This window comes from Cottoperca gobio, chromosome 17, assembly GCF_900634415.1.
Source record: "Cottoperca gobio chromosome 17, fCotGob3.1, whole genome shotgun sequence".
NCBI classification, from domain to species: Eukaryota; Metazoa; Chordata; class Actinopteri; order Perciformes; family Bovichtidae; genus Cottoperca; species Cottoperca gobio.
Window position 1 is genome coordinate 4,000,697 of NC_041371.1, and position 22,352 is coordinate 4,023,048.

General features: G+C 46.2%; 1 protein-coding gene across 3 annotated transcripts; it reads left to right on the plus strand.

Moving 5' to 3' along the window:
- The first annotated feature begins 7,494 nt into the window (after positions 1-7,494).
- On the plus strand, positions 7,495-20,885 carry mpz (myelin protein zero). 3 transcript variants are annotated; one of them, XR_003833829.1, is made up of 7 exons: positions 7,495-7,792; positions 9,304-9,470; positions 11,629-11,842; positions 12,609-12,738; positions 13,231-13,273; positions 17,417-17,705; positions 18,429-20,885. XR_003833829.1 is itself a non-coding variant. In XM_029453030.1 (7 exons), exons 1-7 carry the CDS (start codon positions 7,510-7,512, stop codon positions 18,438-18,440), a joined length of 879 nt encoding a protein of 292 aa, XP_029308890.1. In that variant the 5' UTR covers positions 7,495-7,509; the 3' UTR covers positions 18,441-20,885. The 3 variants fall into 3 exon arrangements, 2 of the variants coding, with proteins under 2 accessions (XP_029308890.1, XP_029308891.1); XM_029453030.1 differs by having other exon boundaries at positions 17,417-17,446; XM_029453031.1 differs by lacking the exon at positions 17,417-17,705.
- Positions 20,886-22,352: the final 1,467 nt, after the last annotated feature.

The following is a 22,352-nucleotide window of genomic DNA, read 5'->3' on the forward strand; positions in this document are numbered from 1 at the left end:
GAGGATTGTGAGGGGTTTGTGCACAGTGACTGCAGGCGAGTGTGCTTCAGGCTGTGATTGAGCCACTTAATGTGTTTGTGCTTTTGTCTGTGAGCCGTAATCAATGTACTGCACAGAATGCCAAGTAAAGTGATTCTGCAGGAAATATGTTGTTAGTGGAGGCCGCGCGGACCATTGTGCTTTGCAAAAACACAAAGAACTGTTGGACTGCAAACCTTTAATGTCGCTGCAAATAGACTTGATGCACGCCCAGCAGCGGCGCCGCACTCTGCTGCAGGGACGGCCATGTCGGCAGTCCTCCACTAGTGAGGTCCAGGCTGAAACATGTAATCAGCAGACGTTCATTATCTGGCACACGCATTCATGTAATCAGTGTCCTGGTCCTCTGACGTCATCATCAGCTCCACATTTCACTTCGGTTTACAACCAAACTCTAATAACTACTTTGTGCTAATTAGCAAATGTTAGGGTACTTACTATGCATGTCAGCATCTTCATTGTGAGCATGTCAGCATGGAGACATTAGCCTTTAGCTCAGAACACCATTGTGCTTAAACAGACGGTTCATCCCAAAATCCAAAATACATATTTTCCCTCTTAACCTGCAGAGATATTTAAAAACTCAACAGCTATGTCTCTTTCCAGAACTCATGACCTGATTACTAAAAATACTCTACAGACCCTGTGAGCAGTTTCCTGTAGGAACTATATTTCTTCTGTACCTCCACGCGGGAGCGAGCGTCAATCTGCTCGTGAACGAGAAGCTCGTCATGCAGCGGCGATGATGTCGTCATTAATGGCGTCTCAGCTCAGGAGAACTTGGCGTCCCTGAGTAGAGTCCCGCTTCCTTCTGTGATACGATAAAACAAATAAGGTTTCTACTCACACCAGAAACATCTAGACCAGAGGTGGGGAACCTCCGGCCTCCGGGCCGAGTACGGGCCGCGAGGCGCTTTGATCCGGCCCTCGAAGGAAATTCATAAACACGCAGAAAATCAACTAGACTGGCGACTGACTGTTTTTCCTGGTCAGGGTCCTTGAACACAACACGAGGGGAATGTGTCATCACGCGGTCACGTCATGTCAAACTTCAATATTAAACGAGTCATTGACATCAGTGAACGCAGCGTGGGATGGTTGTCAAATAATGAAATGGCCCTTGACAGGAAAAAGGTCCCCCCCCCCCCCCCCTGCTCTAGACCTAATAAATGGCATTGCAGGTAAAACGCAAAATATGTATTTTTGATTTTGAGGTGAACCTTTTTAACCACAGCTTCAAAGAGCCAGAAGCGTGGACGCTTTGATCTGTGCGAGGTGTGTACCGGGTGATCAGTGATGCATCGCTCCAGTTCAGCGCTGAACACGATGAGATGCAGGAAATACATTACAAGCGTTAGTAGGCCGGCATTCTTGTGGCTGCACGGAGGCATACACCAAGCGTGCAATCTTCCAGCACCGGCTCGTCTGCAGGATCATTTGCATGTCAATTCTGTGGCGACGTGCACTGTAAGTGGCATGTCACTGTTTCCACATGCTGAGTGGTTTGCATGTCCTAAACTGAAGTGTTTGTGAGGTCACGATTTGTTATGCTATTCCGGCATGCGAGTGCGCATACTGCACGGCTGCTGCTTTGCCTGTTATGTGTGTGTGTGGGCTGTGTCTTGTGTCTACTGAAGGGGAGTTTGAGAAGGACACCATTGTGGTAGAATAATCATGGAAATTCCTATTCCAGATCTGCCTACGCCTTCTGTCTTCCACGGCTGTTTATCTGCATCATGCTCTTTAGTTTTTTTTGCACTCACTTCCTTCCCATAATAAAGATTTAAAGATGTGTTTTCCTCCCAGTTTGCTCTTGAAATATGTTTTTCTCCGGCGTGCTCATCTTGAATATCATCACATCTCGTCTATTTTCTTGGAATAGAAACAAGGGGACCTGCTGGTGTTACTAAAAATTTCACACAGCACTTGTCAGCTGTACTGTTGCTTTTAGACGTTGTCTTGAGCAAGTGTGAGGGATGGAAAACACCCTAATGGAAATCAAACAGGCAACAGAGCATGAAATATTGAAAATGCAAATATGTAATGAATTGAATTCCATATTGTGTGTGTGTGTGTGTGTGTGTGTGTGCTGTATGATCCTGGCTTTTGTTGTGAATCACTTTGATGCTTGACTTCAGTGAGCGCTGGCTGCTAATTTGTATACGTGTGATTGTGTAAGTGGAGAGGAAGTCTGTGAGTCTTTATATACCTTTGTGTTGAGAGCAAGTGCCTGCCAGCTGAGACGCTACTGTATCCGTTTCCTCTTTTGTGCATGTTTGAAAGAATCTGTTTTTATCATCTCTGTGAGAATGTGTGCCTGGTTAACTGTGTGTGTGTGTGTGTGTGTGTGTGTGTGTGTGTGTGTGTGTGTGTGTGAGACTGATGTTTACCGAGGGGGGCAGCTGGCGTATATCACATGCCTGCGGGGCATTGCAGCACAGTGGCCTCCATCTCCACCGAGGTCCTAGCCCGTGTTCGAACAGCTGTGCTGTTAGTTCACATCAAGTCACCCGTTCACACTGGGTGCCGCGGGGGACGTTGCATTTGCAAACCTACCTGCTTGCCGCCTCTGTTGAGCTGTACTTTGCTACATGTTAAGAAGCGTCTGGGGGCTTTGAGTGGAGCGTGATTTATATTAAAAAGAAAGCCCCAGAAGTGATCTCTGGCGTTGTGAAGGATGAAAGCTGAAGATGGCTCCTCTGTGCTGAAGCTGTCCCTGTTGTGCTCGTCTTTAAGGTTTTCTGAACTGTCCCCTAAAGCAGCGTTATGGATTACCTCCAACTGCAAAGAAAAAAGGGGCATCTATAAACAAAAAATAGCCAGGTTTCACCTTTCTCTGTCCTTTTGTCTCCCTCTCTCTCCCCCCACCCCATTCTGCCACATAAGCTATCTGTCATGTTCACAATACCCCTTTCTCCACCCAGGGAACAATGTGTTTGTTCTCCTCCTCTTCATCCCTTCATCCCTTTCTATCCCTCCATCCATTTGTTTGGTGCGCTCTGTGACATCTCTGCCATGCCAGGCTATGAGGGAGAGAGGCACGGACAGACGTGCCATTGTCCCTGGCCGAACCAACAGAATATCAATAGTGCTTTTCTTGAGCAGGGGGGCCAAGCGTTGGCCAGTAACCTTTCGGATTTGATGATGTCAGGCCCCCTCGTTTTTGGGCCCTTTATATAATTTCCCTCGCCCTCCAGTCTCCACTCTAACGGAGTATTAGGCCCTCAGCACAAGAGACAGTGCAGAATTGTGTGCGCTGTGTGACTCATCAGGCCACTTCATCAGCTCAGTTCAACTAGTACAAGTTGTGTGTAGCTCTGCCAACAAGGCCTCCAAGTTAAATGAGAATACATTGTTTGTAAATGACCTCCAGAGAGCTAGAGTTAGAACTCACCATCGTAAAAACTCAAACCTTTGTTAACCGACTCGGCTTCAGTTAAGATGAGTAAAACTTTATTTATCCCCAGAGAAATACAAAGTGGGAAGAGTGTAAATATAAAAGGTTAAGATGGTTTAGGGCAGGGGTATTCAACTAAAATTCAAAGAGGTCCAATTAGAGATAATTTCCTCAAGCAAAGGTCCAGAACATCATAACTAGCGTTATGAATTAGTGTGAGATATATTGAAGCAGCTGTATCGACGTCTGCACGTCAACAACTCACTGTCATGTCATTGAATGAGTCAGGATGCTGCTGGATTCATCAGATTGGGCTCTGAGTGCTTATGTCCTGTGACCTCAGTTCAGATTTGAGAAGGTATGTTTGGTCAAAAACAGAGTTTCCTGAACCGCTAAACCAGTGGCGTAAAAACGAGAAAAGCTGCGCCGGTTAAAATAGAAAATCCACGGTTTAGGGTTAGGAAGACGTCGAGTCTGAACTTTAGGTTCTGAAGTGAAGTTTACTGCAGGTATAAAGTTAGCATGCTAACCTTTGCTGAGGCTAATGGGAATGTCATTAGTTTTGCAGTTTTTGGGCAAATTCAGATTTTAACCTGCCGGTCATGAAACGTCCAAAGTAGTAGGGTTCCTATTGGGAACATATACGTACAAGTATTTGTACAATATGTCAAAGAGATGGATCCTGTACCAAAGAGATGGACCAACCAACAGACCTGCTTCGCCGTTTTCGTTGCTCTAAAACGTCACTGACTTCCTCCTTTGCGTAGAACAGACTAACGCCGTAACTCCTTCGCCTGCTAGAGGTCTTTGTCTCTTGAACATGAAACGCGCATTTGCCGAAACTACTTATTTTTCGGTCGTCTGTCGTACGCCGTCTCGACTGTGCACACGTGGAACCGAACAGAAGACTCACAGGTTGAATGTTAGCATGTTCATAATTAGCCGATGACTAACCTCCAAACTGCTGGTTCCCAACCTTTGTATTGTCCGACGTTCCCCCAGAGCCCCCACAAGGTAACTCAAGTATCCCTTCATTGACACCCTTTTATTTAACGGTTCATCCGTTGCCTTAATCTAACCATTCTAACTGTTTATTTATAACTTTAAGAGACTTGGTTTAACCATTTATCAATTACCTGACTCTTAATCTACTTAATCTACTCCTCAAACTCTCCATCAGCTCACTGCTTTAAATGCTTTCTAGTCACATGTTGTGGCAGTTTCTTACTCCTGGATGTTGTTCTTAGTCGTCTGGCTTTGAACTGGTGCCCTATTAGAACATTACACTGCTGTATTTATATTTAATCCTGCCTTCTAGCCTTAACTTTTGACAGTTTTCTGGCCAATTGCTTGCCATGGCTCATTTGCCTTATTTGGTTATGGAAATGTTTCGCTTGATTATCCAACCCCTGCAGCAAAACTGTGAGCCGATCTAGTCGTTTGCGAGACTACTTTATGATTGGTTTATGATGGCGATGGTTGTTGTTGTTCCCCACTTGTCAGTGCTTCACTTTGGTCCACACTGAGAGGCTTGTGCTTAAGGGGGGTTAGACTGCAGTGCACTCCATCGGATCATTGTTGACGGTCATTAGTCTTTTGACCTTGGTGTGAACCAGCCTGTGGTGTGTATTTCTATTGTCTCTCTTCGTTTTTCCAACATCTTAACCGGCGAGAAACCCTCCAGCCATCCCATCTCAAAGACGCTCTCCATTCACAGAAGCTCTGCACATTTTTGATAAAGACATTCCCCTTCTGCACATCTGCCAGCCTGCCTTGTGATCACTGCTGCACTCAGAGCTGTGACAAACATACTCAACATTGCAGAAGAATTAGACATGGATAGAGTTGACAAGAGCCCTCTACATCTACAGCTCGGGACGCCTTCCCAGACTGATTATCTCTGGTCTTTTCAATGTACTCTCGGTATGTTGCGTTTCTCTTTCTCCTGCCGTTGGAAATAATTCTAAATCAAAGAGAATTACAATGTCACAAAAGAATATGCTCTGTGAATGTGAACGGGTGTCTAATGACATGCCCTCACCAAATGCAATGAGTCCACTGTCTCAACCCATGAAAACAAGCTTGATGAGTTACACAGGCCGACAGTTGAGATGGTTTCAGTCACACTGTGGCTGAAGGCGGAGGTAATTTGGAATTCATTCATCTCTAATAACATCAATTGATATGAAGCCTTGTCCACCTCAATATGACTAAAGTGCAGCTGAGGATTCATGTATAATTTAGCAAACATCTCTAAATGGCTCTACAGATCGAGTTTTGTCCGTTTCTCACTGGTACCTCTCTCCCCCGTTCTCCCCTCTCTTCTACCTCTCTGTATAATTTAGCTGCAGATAAGCTCTCCCTCTCCTACATTAGTTTGCTACACCGCTGCCAGCTGAAGGAACGGGGGCCTTCGCTCTATATGTGATACAGTTTCTGCCTGCCAAGCTGAGCCATTGCCGCTGCCACCGTCACTCGGTGCTGACGAGTTTGGGTGCTTGCCACATTCTGCACCTGCCAGGCTCATAAAGAATCCCCCTGTTTCTCTGGGGCCTGAAGGCAGGATCTGCCATAATTGTTAAGGATGTCGCGATTTAGACGTTCAAGCCAAAGCTTAGACAGTTGATGGCGCCAACAAGTTGGCAGATGGTCCATTTTGTTCAGCGGATCCGTCACCAGGGGTATTCGGGGTGTTAAGATGAATGAGTGGTTGCGATATTTCACAAGTGGCAAGAATTTATGCCGCGGTCTCAAATGTAAGCAAAAGTCGATCTGTCGCTAAATGCGCCGCCGCCGTCTCAGCCAAGAGGAGATCTTGCAAGAGGAAACCTGGACAAGTAGGCTCAATAAAAGTAGAACGTGAAGAGGATGAAGTGGACATCCCAGCCGAGTGCCTCCTCTCCTTACATTCTCATCATATATGCGTTCCCCAAGGGGCTTCGGAGAAGTCAATTCATGACTGATATAGTTTACACTTCATGTTGGGAATAAGTGAAGCCAGCTTGTGTTTGCTGACGCTGGAGGAGTACTGCAGACCATTAACTTGTGCATGTATTCACCAGGACTGATGCCAGCAGCTAAATGAATGCATATTTATGACATGTGACAAAATGATGGAATGAGGCCTTTTTAGAAATGAGGCTTTTGCAGAAATTCCACTCCAGCCTGTCTGCTCTTCCTCCATCTCTCCCCATGTTCTGCCTGTGTATCTGCCACTGTCTCTGTTTCATGTCTGTGCGTCTTGTCCTGTCCTCATATCAACCCATCTATATATAGCAGGTCTCTCCCCACTCTCTCGCTGTCTGTGTTACTGGAAAAGCGAGAAGTGGGCGCTGCATTTTGAATACAAAGCTTTGTCTGGGCAGGAGGAGAAAAACCGGGCATGGAGAAAGAAAGGGAGCGGCAAGAGTGGAAGAAAGCGCCATTGAGAGACGGGCAAACACCAGTCGGCCCCTGTCCCCCTCTCTCCCCATTGTCTCCAAGTGCTAGACGTCAGCAAACGACAGGAATCTGGAGAGAGGGAGGACAGGGAGCAAAGAGTCAGGGCTTTGTTTGGGCCGCTGGCCTCAGACCCGGTGAAAGTGCAGGGAGAGGAGAAAGAAGGGTGAGGGATGGGGACGGGGGTGAGAGCACTGGACTGACCTCGCTGCAGGATCCCCCTTCACCCCCCCCTCCTCACTGTAAACACACAGAAACAGGCTGAGACTGCCTCCCACCACTCTTCATGTAATATTTACATATGAGCAGTGATTACATACATGATTTCCTGTCACATTCGATGGCGCCTCCATGCTAAGTGTTGATTAGCGCTCCCTCTCCACTCGCATCACAGCGATAGTGTAATCTCACACATTGCCTTCATCGTGGTGTAAAGCTGCACAGTTTGCAAATTCGCCCCAAGTTGCTCATTGTTCACCCGGATAATGGACCAGCTACTGTACAGCGCAGGTGCCTCTCGCCTGCTTCTCTTTTTTCTACCCTCTTCAAAAGATAATGTGTGCCATTTGTTTCAATGAGGGGCGAAAGGGCAGGAGGGGTCGAGGTTAGGGGAGGGGGGTGTGTGTAGAGGAAGAATGGGCCGGGCCGGGCCCATGCGAGGGGTGTGGTTGGGTATAAACCAGGGGACAGTGTGTTTCCTGTTGTTGTCTTGTTTTGAAGCCCTGTGTCGTGTGGCGTCCAGCATCCCTCCACTCCACTTTCTTTCTCCTCCTTGCACTCGCACTCGATCCAGAGTGGGACTCTTCCTCGACAGACTCCTGTCAGGTCTGCGGCATCCGTCTTTTTGGGAGCTCCCTGCAAAGCCTGAAACCATGCTGACGTTGTTGGCGCTAGCGTCGGTCGTCCTCCTGGGAATAGGTAACAAGAAAGAATGAATCTTTGAACTTGTACTTACTAAAGATTTTTTATTTTCAGCAGGACTCAAAGACACAGTGAATTTCATCTATTGAAAGTGAAGATGGTGAAATGATCTTTCTCACTGATGTGTGGGGTTAAAGGTTAAATGAGGATATGATGAAAAGGGCTTTTTCTCTGTTTTCTTCTTCAGTGCTTTTACCTGAACACTGATGGACTTGATGATAAAAAATAAAGGTCAATAGGCTTAGTGGGGAGTTAATTGATCTTTCAGGCAATTGTAATATCCTACACTGGCTTAATACTAAACTAAAGCATTTCATATCTTACTTATTTACCACTGATTTAATTTAAAACATGTCGAGGACGTTGTTAATCCTCAGGTGCATTATCCTGAATGACCCCGCTCTGTCCACCTGTGCTCCTCTTCTAAAGCAGGTGTCTCTAAAAGCGTGCAAAGTTACATATTATGACTTTTAAGAGTTTGTTTTGCTTTCTTCCTGTCAGATATCTCCAGTTTTTTTGTCAGAATTTTAATTAAAAATGTCAAGTGTGAGTTTATTGACTAGTTTTGCTGGGAGCTGGCTGCACTGACGCAGTTCTCTCAAGGACTCGGTGAAAGCTCCACTCTCCCGGCGGTAAAAGAAAGAAAAAAAAAAAGGCGCAGAGCTCAGCGACACTTAGAGGCGTTAGTGTAAATGTAGCCGTGAGGATTGTGTGACTCACGGTGGCCCGTTCACACTCTTTAAGTGAAGCTGTACAATACAGAAATGTTGTTCTGGCTCCTGTTAGAGTGGCAGAGTGGCTCTCGGGGGGGCTTTGCTGGTTGTTTGAGATGCTGAGTGCATTTTTTGAGGGAAGTAAAATATTGATTCTGCAGCCAAAACCAAATTAACATCGATCATTAGATATTATTCAAGCATAAACAGTGCACATGATTAAGCCAACATAATCCATATTAATGGAGAAAATGATGTTCCCCTTTGACTTTGAGAGACTAGCACAAATATTCCAGTATTAATCCAAATGTTTACCGAGTGCATGTCTGAATCGATGGTGGGTCTGACACCTCTAAATGTGCAGTTTAATGCTGTGTGTGTGTGTGTGTGTGTGTGCATATCTAAGTATTTGGGATTTATTTGATAGATTTCAGGGAGAAAATTAATACATGGTAATGTAAATTATGCTTTGCATGTGTCGTGACTATAAAAATATTCAGGAAAGTAGTCGCGTAATGCAGCATAGTTTTCATCAAAAGTACAACCGAACAAGCATATCAATCAATTATTTACAAAGGAGTGTGTGTTTGATGTGCACTCATGCAGACAACTGTGCATGCATGCTTTTGTTTGTCCACAAACTCTGTCAAATTCTGCTGCAAATGATAATAAGACCACGTAGTGAAGGTGATCTTTGAGGCAACATCGAACCAAAAAACGTGTAACGTACTCGCTGAGTGCTTCAATGTTGTGGTGTTTATGTGTGAATGAATCCTCCTGCTCTGTGTCTCCCAGTGCCTGAGCAGTCCCAGGCCATAGTGATCTACACCGGCTGGGAACGCCACGCCCTGCTGGGCTCCGACATCCGCCTCTCCTGTTCCTTCTTCTCCTGGCGCTGGACCTCGGAGGACGTCACCTTCTCCTGGACGTACAGGCCCGACGGCTCCCGGGACAGCATCTCTGTAAGGCACACATTGCGAACTGTGGCACTCGACAGGTGTACCGTCGTGTGATCATGCTGCACAGAAAACAGGCCGAAAGCAATCTCTATAAATGTCTTTAGAATTAGTCACATCCACTTTAAAAGCTGCCCTTGATGAGATTGTTATGGAACAAACTTGCTCTGCAAAAAGGTTCATCGTTAAGCTCATTGTTCTGGTGTTTGATCCACTCTAATGCCCTCGTCTGCATCGCTCGCAGCCGCCGCAGGCAGCTATTTTCTGTATACCAGCTCTGATGAAGCCACTGTACACCACTTGATCAGCGGCACACTGACAGAGTTAGTGATGAGTTGGTGCACATCGTGGAGCATTTAGCAGCTAAAGAGCCAGATATTAAACAAAACTCATTATCTTTAAGAGGGAAGGGAAAGAGTAGTCCTTCCTCTTTCCTCACGTTGTTATTTACTCCCTCATTCAAGAAGCTACAAATACATATTCAAGAAGAAAATACAAAAACATCCTTTGCTGCAGAACAGAAATGTTTACAGTGGCTTCGTCTTCTGCCAAACATATTCTCCGTGTCCACCAGGCAGGAAGAGGAGCATGCAGAGGAGCGGGTGTTGTACTCACGTCACGTAACATCGCTTCTGTGTACCAGCAGTTCTTAAAACTATACATATTTGATTAATTTTGCCGTCGCTTGCAAACTTGGTTTCTGCAGCTTTAATATCAGGATCGTTTTTGCTCCAGGGTTCTTGAATGTTGAGGGCACTCTCTCAGAGGAGGACACTTGCAAATCATCAAAAAGGAATCCTGGTTTAATCCGACAAATACAGGACCGTGTGAACGTTCAACATTTCATCTTGCACTCGAGCAATGCTCAATGTATTCTGACACACACGCACACACACACACACACACACACACACACACACACGAGTGCAGGATTTGTGCATTAACTCAAAGAAGGAAACAACAAGCGCACAGAAAGTTTCTCTCCTAATCCTCCCACTCCTGCAGCCTCACCTCCCTCCTGCTCTTTAATTCCACTCTCCCTGCCCTTATCGTCCTGCCATCTCTCTAATCTCTCTATCTCCCCGTCCTGACTGTCCACCTCCCTTAATCTCCTCCTCCCCAGCCTTGCCTTCTTTGTCCCTCCCCTCCTCTCTCATTATCCCCTCCCCTCACCTCCTTCGCTTTCATCCGTCTCCCGCAGTGCCCTTACTTTGAAACTAGATTTCTCTTCTCTTTTTTTTATTTTTTTCACTTATCTTCTGTCGCTCATTTCTTTTACCTGCCGGGACAGATTTACAGTTTCATATGTCTCTCTGTTTTCATGGTGCATTTGTCATTTTCTAAAATGTCGTATTTGATTTCTGACATGTTCCTATCTTGTTAAACTGCGGTGTATAATTCATGGAAGGCTGTCACAGGCCTCGTTTGAATGAATCCTTTAACAAAATGTCAACCAAATCTGACCTTGACCTGGTAGAGTCTGGAGCCTCCACAGTACCCTAACCTTAACCCTAACCCTTTTTGTACACAAAAGAAAAAGGACAAACATATTATATGATGTCTAAACTCAAGGAAACACAACAACTTAACATCAAATGGTCTAAAACTGGCAAAATCAATGACTTAAAGCTGCTCTAATCAATAATCGATCAAATGAATACAAAGTGAATATTGTTGCTCGTAGTGTCACAGATAATTATCTCTCAGCTCCAAGTGTTTTTACATCTGCAATGGTTCTGTCTCTGTGCTCTCACAGTCAGCTGTCTTAGTGAAACTCCCCACTGTGCACTAACTGGTGACACTAAAGGGAAGACAGACAATGTTAGCAACTAGCAGTTGAACATATTGGAGCCGCTAAGAAGACAGAAAAGTTCTCTCAGACCAACACAGAGCCAGGTGGATAATAATCCGACTTTAAATAAATGCCTTTGTTGTCCTACATCTACGCTAACAAGATTTCAATACTCACATTTCTGCTACACGTTTTCTTTGGTTCCACAGAAGTTGTTGTGTTTTGATGCCCAACACGTATGAATTCATCTTTAACCACTAGAGGCTGCAACAAGCTTTGAGCCTCCACAAGAGAAGCATCGTTGACCACAAAAGCATGAACGTGTAGAACCTCAACGCACCAACAGCACAATGTCCTCTCTGTCCTGCACAGATCTTCCACTACACCGGGGGTGCCGCCTACGTGGACAACAAGGGCCCCTTCAGAGACCGGGTGGAGTTTGTGGGCAACCCGGGCCGCCGTGACGGCTCCATCCTGATCAAGAACCTGGACTTCAACGACAATGGCACCTTCACCTGCGACGCCAAGAACCCCCCTGACATCGTGGGCCGACCTTCCAGCGTGCGCCTGCTGGTCTTTGAGAAGGGTGAGATGGGAGGGAGGACTGTGAGTCCTGTGGGGGGGGGTCCCCCGGTATATAAAGTGTGTCTGCTCATCAGCTGTATCAGCCCACATGGTATATTTGGGTGAATGTTCTTCATCAGAGGCCAACTGTTCTCAATTGTTGTTATAATGATTCCAAACTCTGAAATTAATCTCAATTTGCGCTGAGCATCAGACTGAAGTGTTGACAGCGCTCAGACTGGTCGTTTAGGATTCCCCGCACCTCCCGCTAAATGAAATCAATTACAATTTTCTTTACGTGAGATTGCCATCGCAGCCTCTCTTTCACGTCTCTGCTCTCTGCGTTGCCTTCGCTTCCCATTTCTCTCTTCTTTCCCCCATCGCCTTCCACCGTCTCGTCCCCTCCCCCACCTTCTCCCTCGGTGACTCTATCCCTGCTCTCACCTCTAGTCTACCTTATCTCTCCTCCTCTTCATCTTTTGTTCTGCCCCTACTGCGCTTGTTTTCTTCATCTTTCACTCAACCTTTATTTTCCCTTTGCTCTCCTTGTCTCTTCCACTTTCATCTCTTATTCCCTTTTCTTCTGGCTTCACGTCTTCCTCCTGTCCATTTGTTCCCTCCCATGGCATCTTTTCCTCTCCCTCTCATGTTTGCTGTTTTCTTCTTCCTTTTTCTTCTGAGCATTCTCAACCTTTTTCTGTCACTTCCTCTACTCTTCATCCTCAAACCCTGTGCATCGGTCTCCTCTGCTCTGCCTTCTAACGCTCCCTCCTCTTCCTTTCTTACAGTGCCCATCCAGGCTGGTGTGATCACGGGCGCCATCATCGGGGTGGTGCTGGGCCTGCTGGTGCTCATCGTGGTCATCTACTACCTGATGAGGTTCCTGGTGGCGCGCCGTGTCTTCAGCCTCAGTGTCAGGTCAGTGCCCGGCCTGTGGCTCTGCCTGTCGGGTTTGTGCCAGGGACTGGAGCTGAGGCCAGAGCCCATCCCTGGCACCGACACCTGCGTGGCCAAGCTGGCATAGCTGCCATCCCACAAATTGATTTAATTAGGTGTGCGAGGTTCAGGTTTGGAGTCAGTCAGCTGGAAAGAGACAGATAATGATCTCTCATCTAGATGTAATCTAAAAACAGAACTGCATAGATCCAAAGCAAGATGATTAAAAGTAGTGAAGCGAAGGTTTCTGAGTGGATAATCCACTAGATCAGGAAGATGATGGATCCATCAACTTGCTTATACCTATACAATCTTATGAGATCTCAACGCCTCGAGCACCTGGGGGCTGTGTTTGAGACAGTAGATTAAGTTGATGTTCTCTTTATGATGGCTGCCAGGCAATGCTGCCCTGTGACCACTGGAGGGAGAGATAGATTCGACATCCTGACATTGTCTTTCTTTTGTCCCCTCCAGCAAACATGGCAAGAAAAAGAAAGAGGGATCACAGCAGAGACAGGCAAGTTCCCTCCTCTCCTTCCTGATCCATGCCCTCTTCTTCTTCCCCCTCCTTTTCCTCTCCTTTCCTGACACGCTCCATCACATGTACACACCAAGTCGACAACACCAAATGCAACAGCTTGCTTTGCTGTCATATATATATAAACAGTCAAATGATGTCCTTTTTGGAGAGATTACAATAGCATTCAGTTAGGCTCAGGAAGCGTGTTGTCAGAAGGAATATTCATCTATTCTGTTGCAGCGCCGCCACACAATAGCACACATCCAACATGACAGTGCATAACGGCACAGTTTCGTAATCGCATTCCCCCAATGCCATTCCAAGCAGCTCCAATATGTCCGCGTACTTAACCGACTCCTCCTCAAAGCAACATATCAACAACAAAATAACATGTCATTCAAACTCTGAACGGCAAGCACTAATAACAGTGTTCAAGCTGTTAAAACTCTAGTGCTGTCTCAGCATTTGAGCTGCTTTAAAACCCAGCGCCGTCTCTCCTCCCTGGTGGCCCTCACTCCTCCTTCAGCTCCCTCAGGGGGGGCCCGAACAGCGAGTAAACACCCAGAGGGCAAAAAAATCAAACCGGCTACTGTGAAATGGCCGAGCAATGCTATTGTTGTGTTGAATGGGACTGTGATTTGCTTGCAGTGAAGGAAAGGGTAGCTGCTGATTTCGCTCACTGGGAGTCAAATGGAAATCACTGGGCCTATTATGGTCTGGGCTGTTATCAGTGGTTTTACGCTGCTGCACGCCAAGGATTTGGGTTTGTTTTTCACACCCTCTATTCCTCATGGGAGTGTGATAGCCTCAAGTGGTGGATTAATCAGACATGTTGGTGGCTTGTATTCCTTTTGTAAATACAAGGCAGCGGGGCAAGTTGTGTTTGATTACACTGTGGTAATGTGGGGAGGCTGCATGGTTGCGAGGGTGTATTGTAATCGACTGCACGCCTTGCCTGCTGATAATGAAAAAAGGGAAGTCAAGGGATTTGGGTTCAAGGCATTTTCCCCCCGAATCAAAAATCAGCTTTGAAATTAGAGACATGCTAAGTATCCGAGGCGGAAGATCAAAGGTGTTATTGTGACAGCGAGTCATTTAGCCGCAGGTAGAAGCTACTGTTAAGACGAGGCGGCGGCGGTTAGGAGTGTGCCATCTTGCCCCTGTGGCTCAAAGCTAGGGGGCGACACCAGTGAGGGCTTATCCTCCCTCCTACCTCAAACAAGTGCACTTATTCTCCTCTCCCCGGAGCCCCTCATCCTCCCTCTGTCTTCTTCTATCCTTTATACTGTCGTATGATTGTCAGGTTACTCTTGAGCTGCAGTCAGTTGCTCTCAAGTGCTTGCGGCGGTTGACAGCGCATATATGAATAAATAACTTGCCGCCAAAAGGACACTGGAATATTTGACAATGTTGTCATTTACAGTTACTCCTCCTGCAAGTCTTGGCTTGGAAGAAAAAAATAATCCATCCAAACTCACACTCCCTTGTTTCCCCTCAGAGCTGACTCCTCTCTGGTAGCTACGCCACACACGGGGCTTGTGGGAGTTTATAGTGCGCTCATAAGCGGTTGTTTGATCAAATAGCCCTTATTAGGAGGCTCTGCTGACACAGTGCAATTCTGTATCAGCCTCACTATCTTCGTTACGTTCTGTTTGCTGGGCTTGCACTACAAATCTCCAAAAGGCTGAGGGTGAGGGAGTGAAGGGGGGAGTGAGTGGGACAGAGAGACAAAGGAACCCTGTGGTTTGTGCTACTCCCCATTAGGTGGAGTTGTGGGAGAGGAGTTTACACCGCAGCCACACACATAGGAAAGCTCACACACATACACACACTGTACTGGAATGATAATTGAGTGCACTCTGTATCGATCTGAGCTCACACACACACACACACACACACGCACACACACACACACACACAACCCTCCCATTCTTCTTTCCATTCCCCACTTGCCTCCCCCCCTTCACTTCACTCCCTCTCTTGCTCTCTCATTCACATTCCTTTTATCCGGCCCCCCAGCCTCCCTCCCTCTCTTCAGTCGCATCCTCCCTCCCCACCTCCCGCCTCTCCCTGCCTTTGACTTCCCTGCTGACCATGAGAAGCATCTATCTGTCTGTAATTCCCCCTCTCCTCTTCCCTTTTCACTTCCTCTCTCGCTCTGTCGATCCTCCCTCTCCCCCATCACCACCACCACATCACTCCCTCTCCAGTTTCTCTCCCGTCCCTCCTCAGGTGTTCTGGGCTCTGATCAGCTTCGCTTCTGGACAGAAAATCGCTACCTCCTCACTAGTCATCTACCTCTCAATCTCCCTTCCTCACCTGTCACCGTGTCTCCTTAGTATGCAGCAGGGGACGCAGCCACTTACCTTCTTATCTGCCTCCCCACCAGTCTGTTCTGCCACTGTACCCACATTTCCTTTGAAGTGTGTGCAGACCCTGTAACAAGGGCGGCTCTGCATTCTGCCTAAGCAGGCTCGAGTGTGTTTACGAGGCAGCCCCGTCATTAGCGTGGGAGCTCTGCAATACAGCGAAAACCGAGCCTGCCGTGGGATGCATAATGGTAAACAATACAATGATGTATGAGAGAATGTAAGTATGATCAGAGGTAATGATACCGGATAGGCTCCACAGCTGCCCCGTCGAGCCGGATGTTAGCTGCAGCGTGCGCCTCGAGTGCGTGCTGCTTTGGCACAGTGCATAATTTAAGATAATACATGTTCTAATGCAATCAGTGGGGGATTATTAGTGGAAGCTTCAGTGGCTAGAAGCAGCCTCTAGTGTGTTTTCCATCGTTGACTAACCTGACCTGTATTGGACGATGTATTTCAGTCTCCACACCTCAGATCTAGCACGCTTTACTCTTCACTCCGACGGTAACATTTTACAACCAGCCCGGTAGTTCAACCCGTAGAAGAGTATTAAAAAGTACACCGTTTTTTGAAAACCATTACAAATAAGTGAAGTTGCATTAAGCTCCATCAGAGCATTATCGTGCACTTGTGATACTCTTCAGCAGGTTAACTCGCAGGTTAATGCAGCTGTTGTAAAGTTAAGTGTTACCTTGACCTTATCCCAACTCTGTGCACTCCTTCCTCCTGGTGGATTTGTTGTGCTCACTTTACTTCCTTCATCCTCTTCCTTTTACATATTTGTTTCTTAGAGATGTTTTCGACATTTCACAGACAATATACAGAGTGAGTGGGCGTGATTGGATGAATTATTCAAGTGAATGCAGGCTGAATATGGGCCTTTAAAAAAAAAAAAAAAAAGATATCATATAGCCAGTGAAGCAGGTTCATCACCGCAGCTACAGCAATATGGTCTGTAACTACTTATTTATTGCACTGTCAACTTTAATTATTCATTAAATAGCCCAATTATAGGATTTGCAAGCAAATAATTCCCCTACAGTGCAGCTTTTATTTCTCATGTTAGAGTCTGAATGTTTCGGGGAACTATTATGCACGGATGTGTTGATGAACACACCTCTAGAGAAGCGGCGTCTTCTCTTCAAGAAGGTCCCGACAAGACGTTGCATTTTCACAATTTATGCATTTAGAAAATGTGTGAACAGAAACACAAGAAGGAAAGAATCATCATTAGTATGATACACAATCTGAATGTGTGTGTGTGTGTGTGTGTGTGTGTGTGTGTGTGTGTGTGTGTGTGTGTGTGTGTGTGTGTGTGTGTGTGTGTGTGTGTGTGTGTGTGTGAGATCAGGTGTCACAGGTGTATGGAGCCTGCCTGTGTCCCATCCTAACGCATGGTTACCTGTTTTGTCCCCCCCTTACAGCTCTGGACACCACCCCCTCTCACTTGCTACCCCCTCCCCTAAAAGGATTGTCTCTCTACCTCCTCACCCCTATCCGTCCCTCTGTATATCTGACTCTCTCCTCCTCCTCCACCTAAATGTGTTTTTCTCTCCTCTTCACACAGCTCCACCTGTCCTGCTAACTCCATCTCTCATCCTCTCACCTCTAACTCATCCATCTCACCCCTCCCTCCCTCCTTCCTCTCTCTCTCTCTCTCTCTCTCTCTCTCTCTCTCTCTCTCTCTCTGTTTCCCTCAAGCTCCTTTCCTCCTGAAGTGACTCTCCTCCCCTGTTCTCCCCCCTGACCCCCTCTCCCTCCTCCCCCACAGGGCCCCGTGCCTCCCGCCGACCCCTCCAAGGTGAAGGCGGCTGCCTCGGAAAAGAAGAAGCAGGAGTCACGCAAGGATAAGAAATAGGATACGGGGAGGGGCTGGGGCGGTCTGGCCAGCCGACTGCTCCAACCCGTGCACCTGGTGTTGCCGAAGGCCCAGCCCAAGCAGCAGCAGCGAACCGTAGCCACAAAGGCAGAGAGGGTGGTGGGAGGAGGGGAGGAAGGCCGGGTGCTGATGACCATCAATCTGGAGCTGACCCGTAAAAACGGGGAGGAGAAGCCCGGCGGTGAGGGAGGGATAGGGAGGTCCAAACCGATTGGCTTCCTCTCCCGCCTCGCCAACCAGCTCACCTTTAAAAAATAAACCAATAGGGAGACGGGGGAGGGAGCCGTTGAGGATAAGAGAGCGGGAAGTCACAAACCTACTTCACACCCAACACAACGCCAACCTGAAGTCCCCGAATTAAATGAGTCAAATCATATCTGCTCTTGTCACAGGCTAATGACTGGAGACGCAGCTACACGGGCCGAGATCTAAGATGTCGTGATAATCTCTTACACCAGCCGGCAACCCGAGTGCTTTTGTCAGGTCATAAGATATGCCATTTGAAGCGAGACCCTAAGACGGCTGGGTTTGATAACAAAATCTAAAAAGCTGCTCCCCGGGTTTTGCCTTCCTGGTTCCTTTCATTGTGATCCTATCCGGCGAGAGAAAAAAAAAGCTTTCTCCAAGTGCGTCCGATACGCATCACGAATCCCAAGCTGCAGGGACAAGCCAATTTGCTTTTTTTTTTTCCGGTGGCGACGTGTCAAACTAACTTTCTCCCCTCACGCTGATCTTCATTCTTTCTCCTCTCCAATCCCACCTCTTCCTCTTTCACTGTGAATTTCCTGACTTTCTTGTTAATTCGAATTATAGAATTGATTTATATGCTAACTGCTCTATCCTGTTTCTCTTCCTCTCTCATTTCCCTTCCCTCTTTTCTTCCTTCTCTCTCTCTCTCCTGTAGATAAAGGTCTGACTTCTCCATGACTGCCTCCACTCCTCTAGTCTGCTCCCTCCTTTTCTGCCCAGCCTGATGCAACCCCCATTATTTCCCATTATCTCTACTCTTTCAAGACATCACTGGCTGTAAGAATAGTCCTACTACATCAGTGGTAACAGTGTCAAATCATCTGCACGACGGCTGATTAGAGAGCCTGTATGCACTCATTGGGCAAACTGTAAAACTGTTTAAGGCCTAACAACACACATAACTTCCTTAAGAGGAACCCGAAAGACTTCTCTCTGTGTTTAAGGTCCCCTGAATCTTCCCCCTTAATATTTACGACTCAATCACACACACACGCTGTGAGTGCACTCTGCACTTCAGATAGAGAAAAAGAGAGACGGAGACGGAGTGGAGTGTGATAGTGGGAGAGAAATATGATTCCTGCTCTCAGCCGGCGTAGATAGAGGTTCAAGCCCTCGAGCTCGGGGTGATTCAATCCTCTCACATTTGAGCTAATGGAGGTTGTCGCCGTGTCCCTGCCCTGACTAAAGGGGGGCTATTTCTGGCCCCATAAGAGTGTACGGGCTTACTGTAACAGCTGCACATTTTTCAGTAACAGAGGGAGGGGGTGGAGAAAAAGAGTTGTCCGCTGTTGACTCGACGGGCAGCGACTGACGACCCGGAATGACGTCACGGCGCGGAGGGCTGGCGGACGCTCTCAGGAGTCTGACAAAAAGGGCTTACCAGGAAGAGGTGCAGCTTCTGTGCTCTCAGAGTTATTTTAGGTCCGGGTAATCCTCTCGCACGTTTCTCCTCGCCAACCCAGGGCTAATTATTTTACCACGTGCCGGTAACAAGATATCTCTCTCTCCATCTTCCTCTCTCCCTCCCTGTCTCCTCTGCTGCCTTCACTCCTTAGTTATTCACTCTTCATCTCTGCTCCCATCTTGGGATTCATCTCCTCCCTTCAAACCCCTGTTTCGTTCACTCTGTCCTTACGTCTTTGGCTTCCTTTTATCTCTTCCTCTTCCTGTTGTCTAGTGACTCTGCACTGCATTATTCCCCCACAGAAAAGGCCTATACACAATCCACTCCACTCTTTAAGCCTCTCCTTATCTGACTGCCAGGCCTACAGCTCAATGCTCTGCTCCTCTTTCCTCTCTCTTCTGTCCTTCGTCCTCCTCCTCCTCCTCCTCCTCCTCCTCCTCCTCCTCCTCCTCCTCCTCGTCCTTCTTCTCTTTTTCAAACTCGATGACGGACATCTCTCTCCCCTCCCTCCGGCTTGCCCAATGATCGACGAACGCCCTCTCAACTTGCCCTTCAAAATGCCACCTCCCCCAGAGGCATGTCCCCTGCCAGCCCGCCTTCCCTTCTTCCTCCGACCCTTTACTGTTTTGTTTCTGCCGGTTCAAATGCCAAAATGCTCCCCTCTGCCCCCTACTGGCAAAGGACGGAAACACATGGGCAGAAATCCGCCTTAAGTTCTAAATACGACGCGTGTTTTATGTATATGTGTGTCTAGTTAAGAGTGTTAAAAAGTGAGATTTGATGTAAAGCAACAAAAACAGTATGTCACCCTAAGTAAAGCAAATAATGTTTTCTGAGACATTTCTTACATGTGCACAAGAAAACACATGGAGAACATGTTTATCGAGGCAGGAATGAAATGTAGTTGTATTCGATGTCATTACATTTCTGACCTTGCGTGCTATGGAAGGTGCTGTGTGGCTGTCTCTCTGGTGGACGTTTTGATCCGAGGCGAGGAGACGAAGGTTGTCGTGCGGTGTCAGGGAGAAGATGAGGGGTGGATAATAGTTCGGTTTAGCCTCAGATTCAGCGAGATGTGGCTGGGGAGGGGGAAAAAAAGGGGAGGAAGGGGCTTGCTGTGGGAGAAAGCTTTGGAGGAAGAGACTTATCTGTCGTGTTAAGCCAAGCCAAAAATCCATATGTATCAGCACAGATAGTCTTCTCTTCCCCCCAGAGCTTTCTTTTAAAGGTGCTCCTTCCCCAACTTTGAGCCAAAGATGGAGTGCGATCTGCGTGCTTGATATGCAGGGTAGATAGTGTAGACTTGAATGTTCCTTTAAAATTCATAACGGCAATGAAGGTGCTAAAATCCACATATTTATAACTGGAGATCTGTTTCACTAGTCGCTGTTTAACTGTCCAGTCACATGGATTAGTTAGAATGTTTTCTTCTTTTTCAGCAAAGCCACACAGACACCTGACATAAGACAAACAGCATTAAAATGCCTTTTAAAAATTGTTTTATATGTGTTATGAACTGTGTTAGTCATATTTGCAAAAAAAATAACCTTCCTTTATTTGAAAAGAAAAGATTTGTTTTAATGCGTGTGATCATTCCAGAGCACTAACACACTTTTGATGACTCTGTCTGTATAATATGTTGTAAAGAGAACGTAAATAAATATTAAAGCCCGACCGCAGCTGTTATCAACAGAACACAAAGCTGAACATGTCTACAGTCGTCTTTCTTTCACTTCCAGGTCCAGAGCATTGTGTAAATCTGTCACGAATGTCTCTGCCAAGACACAATTTCATGACCCTTTCAAAAGAAGAATGAGATCTCCACCATTTTAAATATTTGAATACTCTGATGGCTGGCGTGAAAGTAAAACTCATTATGGAATAGCTCTGGCCTTATTAGCTATCGGAAGACATTTGCATACACAATAAGAACATCTTAGAGGAGGTTATCTGCAGACTCTGAATGCTGAACAATGACCACCAGGTGTTTTCCTTTTTTATTCAGAAGGAATTTGGTTTTGATATTAAACATTGAAACAGTCTCACCTCCCCATGCCCTTTGTTACTCAACTACCGAAAAGTAATGATGATGAACGGAAAATAAATGCTCAGTGACCATTCACAACCTTTTCACATTTTATAGCGTAACAAAAATGAGGTATAATTTTCAGAAAGGCTTAATGTTTTCTGACTTAACGGGCAGGCTCGGTTCAGTGAGCGTGCATAACCTTTTCAGAAAGGCTCTGCTTCATATTCAGACGGTTACATGACTCACGGTACAACCACAGTTCTTACTTGATGAGTTGGGAGGATGGTGTTATTTGATGCTACCAAACCAAGTCAGACATGTTCAAATCCCACAAATACACTTTAGAGTTGGAATATATGTGATAACAGCAGCAGAAAATGCTTTCCTGAAGCTTTGCATGAAGAATGGAAACAGGGGAAAGCTAGCCTGGCTCTCTTGAAAGTTAAAAACATATGCACGCCAACACATATAAAGCTCACTAATTAACATATAGCATCTTGTTTGTTTAGTTTCTTTCACAGGCAGAAAGGTAGATCATGTCATTTGTGGCTTTAGAGGGAGTTGTGTAAGTGTCCATATGTTTTTCTTTTAATTGTACTATATATCTTTACAATCAACAGCCGGGCAACAGCACATAACTCCACTTAAAACCATGAATAACTTTAATATTTCTGAATGTTTGCAAACTAAACAAACGCAATAAGAGTGAATACTGAGCTGTAGGCTGTAGGTGCTGGAGGGCGTATTTTTAGTTTCCCTCTGTCTCCAGTCTTGGCGCTTGCTAGGCTAAGCTAATTTCCTCCTGGCTCAAGCGCCGTACTTAACACACAGACATGAGAGTTATATCGATCCTATTCTCATCTGAGTCTTGGAAAGAAATAGAATGTTATATTTCCCAAACTATTAGTAAGAGCATTTCAAAATCTACACATCGGGGCTTTAAAGTGAAGCTACCGCTATTTAGGTTTTGCAGAACAATCGTCTCTGTGGCTACAAGTCACAACTACAGCTTAAAGATCCACTGACTGTTCAAAGATTCTCTAGTAAGATGTTTTTTTTTATTAAACCATAGAAATGTTTATCTTTGATGTGTTAAAATGTATTGTAACAGTAGCACAAATAGCTAAGAGCTAGCTAACAGTAGT